The 7,505-nt window shown below is 40.6% G+C and overlaps 1 protein-coding gene across 1 annotated transcript in view; it reads right to left on the reverse strand.

Moving 5' to 3' along the window:
- Positions 1-3,767, reverse strand: part of marchf5 (membrane-associated ring finger (C3HC4) 5) — a 76,146-nt gene extending 72,379 nt beyond the window's left edge. The window contains exon 1 of the mRNA XM_020925793.2: positions 3,349-3,767. Within this exon, the coding sequence (XP_020781452.1) occupies positions 3,349-3,392 (44 nt within the window). The 5' untranslated portion in view covers positions 3,393-3,767. The remainder of the gene's footprint in view (positions 1-3,348) is intronic.
- Between the last annotated feature and the right edge of the window lie 3,738 nt (positions 3,768-7,505).

Here is a 7,505-nt window from a genome sequence, read left to right on the forward strand (position 1 = left end):
TTATACTGGTAATAAAATAAAATATGTTTAGAGTAGGGTGATCAGACTTTTAAAATTCTAAACTGGTACACACGCGGGTTGGGATGGTTGCTATAAATAAAACTGTGAAAAGAGCGTGTAAAATTGTGCATTCTCCTGTCAGTCATAATTAAAGGAACTTCTGACGCTGCTTTTTTTTTTTTTTTGCTTTGTAGTCATTCGCAAACACGATTTTCTGCATTTTGGCAAAACAATGACATGACAATTTATGCTCCTCTTTACATGTTGGCAGGGGTCAGATTAGTCAAAAATTGTGACAGTCGTGGTTTAGGCCTGATGTAGTCCTGGTTTAGTCTCAGTTTAGTCCTGATGTAGATAAAATTGGTCAAAAATAGGGACATTTCTTGTATAAAACTGGGACAAATCACTGGTTTTGGATAAATCTGCTGGGACAGGGGACACAGGACTCAAAACTGGGACTGTCCTGGGTAAATATGAACGTCTGCGCACCCTAATTTTACATGTTTTATAGGCTCATGTCTTAGGTGAGCAGATATTCAAAATAAAAAAACTAGAACATCCCTGTAAAATTGTTCCGCACTCAGCACTAATATGAGTCAGTATCGTCACATTTTCTTTGTGTTTTGGTCATTTTTAAGCAGTTTCTCTGTATTTTACCAAACCAAATGACAATTTATGCCTCTATTTATGGTTGACAGGTATTAAATTGGTCAAAAATGGGGACTTTTCTTGTATAAAACTGGGACAAATCACTGGTTATAAGTAAATCTACTGGGACACTACCTGGGACTGTCCCGGGTAAAAGGGAACATCTGGTCACCCTAAGTTTACATGTTTTATAGGCTCATGACCAGATTTTCAAAATAAATAAACTGGGACATCCCTGAAAAATTGTTCCGCACTCGGCACAAATGTGAGTCAATATAGCCACATTTTCTTTGTGTTTTGGTCATTTTTAAGCAGCTTTTCTGTATTTTATCTAATCAAATAACAATTTATGCCTCTATTTACTGTTGACAGGTTTTAAATTGGTCAAAAATAGGGAGTTTTTCTTGTATAAAACTGGGACAAATCACTGGTTTTGAATAAATTTGCAGGGACAGAGGACACAGGGCTCAAAACTGGGACTGTCCCGGGTAAAAAGGAACGTCTGGTCACCCTAAGTTTACATGTTTTATAGGCTCATGTCTTAGGTGAGCAGATTTTCAAAATAAAAAAAAACTGGGACATCCCTGGAAAACTGTTCTGCACTGTTCTGCACTGTTCTGTTCTGTTTTGGTCATTTTTAAGCAGGTTTTCTATATTTTATCCTAACCAAATGGCAATTTATGCCTCTCTTTATGGTTGACAGGTGTTAAATTGGTCAAAAATAGGGACATTTCTTGCGTAAAACTGGGACAACTCACTGGTTTTTGGATAAATCTGTTGGGACAGGGGACGCAGAGCTCAAAACTGGGACTGTCCTGGGTAAATATGAACGTCTGGTCATCCTAAGTTTACATGTTTTATAGGCTCATGTCTTAGGTGAGCAGATATTCAAAATAAAAAAACTAGAACATCCCTGTAAAATTGTTCCGCACTCAGCACTAATATGAGTCAGTATAGTCACATTTTCTTTGTGTTTTGGTCATTTTTAAGCAGTTTCTCTGTATTTTTTCAAATCAAATGACAATTTATGCCTCTATTTATGGTTGACAGGTATTAAATTGGTCAAAAATGGGGACTTTTCTTGTATAAAACTGGGACAAATCACTGGTTATAAGTAAATCTACTGGGACACTACCTGGGACTGTCCCGGGTAAAAGGGAACATGTGGTTACAGGCAAATTCTCCCAAGTTCAAACATTTCACAAGTCAAGCTACTGATTGATTTGTCGCCCCAAGCTGCTCTAAAGTGGGTCACAAATTTGCATTTACTGAAAATACCACTTTCTTCCTGTCTCACTTTCACTCTCTGGTTGGTTTACAAGAAATGCTTAGGGAAAATTTAACAACAGATTACAGATTAAAAACATGGATAGCTGTGTTGTTGTGAAAAAAGGCGTGACCAGGCGATCTACAAAACGTGCAGCAGCAGAGATTGTGATCGACTTTTACTATCGTATTAAATTACTGTTTGCTGCAATGGAAACACAGGACATCGTGCACCATACAAACAAAATGTACAGTGTTGGGGAGTAACAGATTACATGTACCGGAGTTATGTAATCAGAGTACAAATTATGAGTAACTGTATTCAGTTACAGTTACTGTTTCAGTGAGTGGTAATTGGATTACAGTTACTTTGTTGAAATAAATGGATTACATGACTGTATTTTCCTGTTTTCACATTTCGGGCTATATCCCTTTTTTTCCCCAGTAATTCCACTCATTGCCGGACACTAAACCAGGTCAAAACCAGGTCTAAAACCAGGTCTAAAACCAGGTCTAAAACCAGGTCTAAAACCAGGTCTAAAACCAGGTCTAAACTAGATCTAAACCAGGTCTAAAACCAGGTTTAAAACCAGGTCTAAACCAAGTCTAAAACCAGGTCTAAACCAGTCTAAACCAGGTCTAAAACTAGGTCTAAACTAGATCTAAAACCAGGTCTAAACCAGGTCTAAAACCAGGTCTAAAACCAGGTCTAAAACCAGGTCTAAAACCAGGTCTAAAACCAGGTCTAAACTAGATCTAAACCAGGTCTTAACCCAGGTCTAAACCAGGTCTAAAACCAGGTCTAAAACCAGGTCTAAACCAGGTCTAAACCAGGTCTAAAACCAAGTCTAAACCAGGTCTAAACCAGGTCTAAAACCAGTCTAAACCAGGTCTAAACCAGGTCTAAAACCAGGTCTAAACCAGGTCTAAAACCAGGTCTAAACCAAGTCTAAACCAGGTCTAAACCAGGTCTAAAACCAGGTCTAAAACCAGGACTAAAGCAGGATTTAACAGGACTAAATCATGCTGCATCCTTTTCTTCTATCAATAATATTTTTAATTTGGTTCAGTAAAGTTTGGCCTTTTCATTTTCTTTTATCAGACAAAACTTCTTATGTGAAGATTTCCTCGCCTTTGCTTCTCTACAACAAATCAAGTAATCCAAAGTATTCAGATTACATTACTCACTTTAAGTAATTTAATGGATTACGTTACAAACTACATTTTGGGTGTGTAATCTGTAATCTGTAGGGGAATACATTTTAAAAGTCACCTTCCCAACACTGAAAATATGCAACTTTACATCACAATAACGCATTTCCACGCCAGTTTCACACCATTTGCATCACGTAAAGAGCGCAAAGACAAAACAAAACAAACAAAAAAACACAAATAATCACGTTTTGTAACCGTTTTTTTTTTTTTGGAACTCACCTGTCCAAATTCTGTTGCATAACCACCGCACTCTGATCCGACATTTCCGTGGCGATTTCCAGGCTCGTGTCTATGTAATCTTCACTTAATTACGAATAAAATAAAAGATTTAAACTCTTAAAGTGTCGCATAAGTATCGGCGTAGTGAACTATTCGGCAGCTAAAGCTAATCTCACGTAGCCGCACGCAGGCCTTTGTGTTTTCACGGCGCAACAGCTGCAGCGTCGCTTTTTCACGTCCGATCAAAACTGTTCTTTGACGTGCACCGCATCGATCCGAAGCTAAACTAACGGACAAACTCAAAAAAATACTCCTAAAACGTCTACGGTTTGGCTTGTCACGTCTATTCGAGCTCCGGCGTGACCGCTAGACTCCATTGAGCGTCCGTCCCGTCTGCGCCGAGCAAAATAGAACACGGCTTGTGCGTCTGACGTCATCACAACAAAGGCGACGCGGAAGTAAATCTTCGTGGGAAATGTAGTTTAAATGGTTTACTCAGCCTCAGCTTCGCCCCAAGTGCAAAAATAGATGATTATCCGCGGCTCGCGGCTCTGGAAAGTAGACAAGCTGTTCTAAAGATGTCACACGGCGTTTGTTTAGCTGCTAAAGACAAACGATCATGTGAAATAATACCATTAACTTGACTTTTAAAAGTTATAGCATGGCATTTGGGGGGAAAAAAAGAAGAAAGATTTGATATATTACGAGGGAGTATAAGAGTCAGATTAAAAAAATAAATAAATGCTGGCGCTATGAGAATAAAGTCGTAACATTTCGACATTAAAGTCGTAATATTATGAGAATAAAGTCGAAGCCAGAAAAAGTCGTAATTTTACGAGAATAAAGTCATAATTTTACAGGAATAAAGTCATAATTTTACGAGAATAAAGTCGAAGTTAAAATGAAGTCGTAATATTATGAGAATAAAGTTATAATATTACGAGAATGAAGTCGTAATAAAATCAAAGTCAAAGTGAAAAATGCGGCAGAAGAAGAATCTTGTTTTTCAATATAAAACCAAAAATAAGAAAACGAACAATAATTTTCTTCATTATTTGCGCCTTCGGACTGAACCAGGACTGAACCAGGACTAAACCAGGACTAAACCAGGTCAGAGACCAGACTGAGACTGAGACTAGGACTTAGACAAGGACTGAGTCAGGGACGAAGACCGAGACTGGGATCAGACAAGAACTGAGACCAGGATTGAGACCGGGAACAGGACCAGGACTGAGACTGGGACTGAGACCGGGACCAGACCAGGACTGAAAATGGTTTAGTCCTGGTTTAGTCCCGATTCAGTAATGGTTCAGTCCTGGCAGTCCATATGCGGCTCAATAGTCATCGCATTTTAAAGTCACGGAAACGCCATTTCCCATTTCCGTGACTTAAACCAGGACTAAACTAGGACTAAACCGTTTTCAGTCCTGGTCTGGTCTCGGTCTCAATCCTGGTCTTTCTATACTGACACAATTTTCCTTAATTACGCCCTCCTTTCACAATTTATTATTACCAACCAACACAGTTTTTTATTTTGAAAATCTGGGCACCGTCTGGTCACTGTAGCATCCATCCATCTGTCCATTTTCGTCCGCTTCGTCCCGCCAGGTCGCGGGGGCAGCAGCCTAAGTTACAGCATGGCATTGCAAAAAAAAGAAAAAGAAGATGTAACAAATACTAATACAAATACTCAAGTTACTGTAATTAAATAGATTGTACAGCTCTGGAAGTAGACAAACTGTTTTAAAGATGTCACACGCGTATTTTTAACTGCAAAAGACATACGATCATTTTTAAATAATACTATTAACTTGACCTTTAAAAGTTATAGCATGGCACTGCAAAAAAAAAAAGCATGATTGTAGTCCTAATATATAAAATACATGGAAGAATAAGGTGTCCAGATTTTCAAAATAAAAAACTGGGTTGGTTAGTAATAAAAGGAAGACATAATAAAGGAAAATTGTGTCAATATAGTCACATTTTCTTTGTGTTTTGATCGTTTTTAAGCAGCTTTTCTGTATTTTATCTAAGCAAATCACAATATATGTCTCTCTTTACTGTTGGCAGGTATTAAATTGGTTAAAAATAGGGATACATTGGACATTTCTTGTATAAAACTGGGACAAATTACTGGTTTTGGATAAATCTGCTGGGACAGGAGATACAAGACTCAAAACTGGGACTGTCTCGCTTAAATATGAACGTCTGGTCACCGTAGTTTAAAACTTATAGCATGGCATTGTGAAAAAAAAAAAAAAAATATTGCAGTTCTGATTTATAAAATACAGGAAGAAGTAATGAATACTAATACAAATACTCAAGTACCTGTGTATAAATAGATTCTATGGCTCTACAAAGTAAACAAGCTGTTCTAAAGATGACACACACATATATTTAGCTGCAAAAGACATACGATCGTTTTTAATTCATAATACTATGTCTAGGCTATGACTAGGTCTATGCCAGGGTACTGGAGAGGAGAATCCGGCCGATAGTCGAACCTCGGATCCAGGAGGAGCAGTGTGGTTTTCGTCCTGGCCGTGGAACACTGGACCAGCTCTACACTCTCCATCGGTGCTCGAGGTTCATGGGAGTTTGCCCAACCAGTCCACATGTGCTTTGTGGATCTGGAGAAGGCATTCGACCGTGTCCCTCGTGGTGTCCTGTGGGGGGTGCTCTGGGAGTATGGGGTCCGGGGCCCTTTGCTAAGGGCTGTCCGGTCCCTGTATGACCGGAGCAGGAGCTGTGTTCATTGCCGGCAGTAAGTCAGACCTGTTCCCGGTGCATGTTGGACTCCGCCAGGGCTGCCCTTTGTCACCGGTTCTGTTCATTGTTTTTATGGACAGAATTTCTAGGCGCAGTCAGGGGCCGGAGGGGGTCCGGTTTGAGGACCACAGGATTTCATCCCTGCAGTTTCCAGATGATGTTGTCCTGTTGATTTCATCGAACCAGGACCTGCAATGGGCACTGGGGCGGTTTGCAGCCGAGTGTGAAGTGCCTGGGATGAGAATCAGCTCTTCCAAGTCTGAGGCCATGGTTCTCGAGTGGACAAAGGTGGCTTGCCCTCTCCAGGTGGGTGGAGAGTCCTTGCCTCAAGTGGAGGAGTTCAAGTATCTCGGGGTCTTGTTCACGAGTGAGGGGAGGACGGAACGTGAGATTGACAGGCGGATCGGTGCAGCATCGGCAGTGATGTCGTCTCTGTATCGGACCGTTGTGGTGAAGAGGGAGTTGAGCCGAAAGGCGAAGCTCTCGATTTACAGTCAATCTTCGTTCCTACTCTCACCTGTGGTCATGAGCTCTGGGTAGTGACCGAAAGGACAAGATCGCAGATACAAGCGCTCAAAATTAGTTTCCTTCGCAGGGTGGCTGGACGCTCCCTTAGAGACAGGGTGAGGAGCTCAGTCACATGGAGTTCGGAGTAGAGCCGCTGCTCCTCCACGTTGAGAGGAGCAGTTGAGGCTCGGGCATCTGTTCTGGATGCCTCCTGGGCGCCTCCCTCGGGAGGTGTTCCGGGCATGTCCCACCGGGAGGAGGCCCCGGGGAAGACCCAGGACACACTGGAGGGACTATGTCTCTTGACTGGCCTGGGAACTCCTCGGGGTTCAAAAACCGACTTGCGAGTCCCCACCTCTGCTACTTATTTAGAAGTTTATTACCATTTTTATATACATATATTTATTTTTTACTCTTTGTTATTGTGATATAATGTGATGTGTGAGCTACTGTGTCCAAGTCATTTCCCTCGTGGATTAATAACATTTGTCTAAGTCTCAGTTTAAGACATCACATAAAAGGTATCATTAATAATCTAAAAAAGTTGCTGGGTAATTGCAGATGCCGTACAGGTCCGTATATTTCATTGTCCTTACAGTTAAAATAAAATAATCATGTACTAAAATAAACACTGGCCGAGCTTTTGTGTTGAGAGCCCTGACAGCAAATACGAGCTCACATATTTATTATTATACAAGCCTACTATTTTACTTTATAGGCCATACATACGCTCCTAAATCATCGTCGCACTTAAAGCCTGTCAGATATAAACAGTCTGCAATGCACCAATAAAACCGTCTAGACTAGATGTTCCTCCTTTTGATAATCTGTGATTCCCCCATAATGCTCTCTGAATGTCAGGACTATTGTTGTTGTTGTTG

Source organism: Boleophthalmus pectinirostris, unplaced genomic scaffold (genome assembly GCF_026225935.1).
Source record: "Boleophthalmus pectinirostris isolate CB_2022bp ecotype Guang Dong unplaced genomic scaffold, ASM2622593v1 HiC_scaffold_5, whole genome shotgun sequence".
In the NCBI taxonomy this organism is placed as follows: Eukaryota; Metazoa; Chordata; class Actinopteri; order Gobiiformes; family Gobiidae; genus Boleophthalmus; species Boleophthalmus pectinirostris.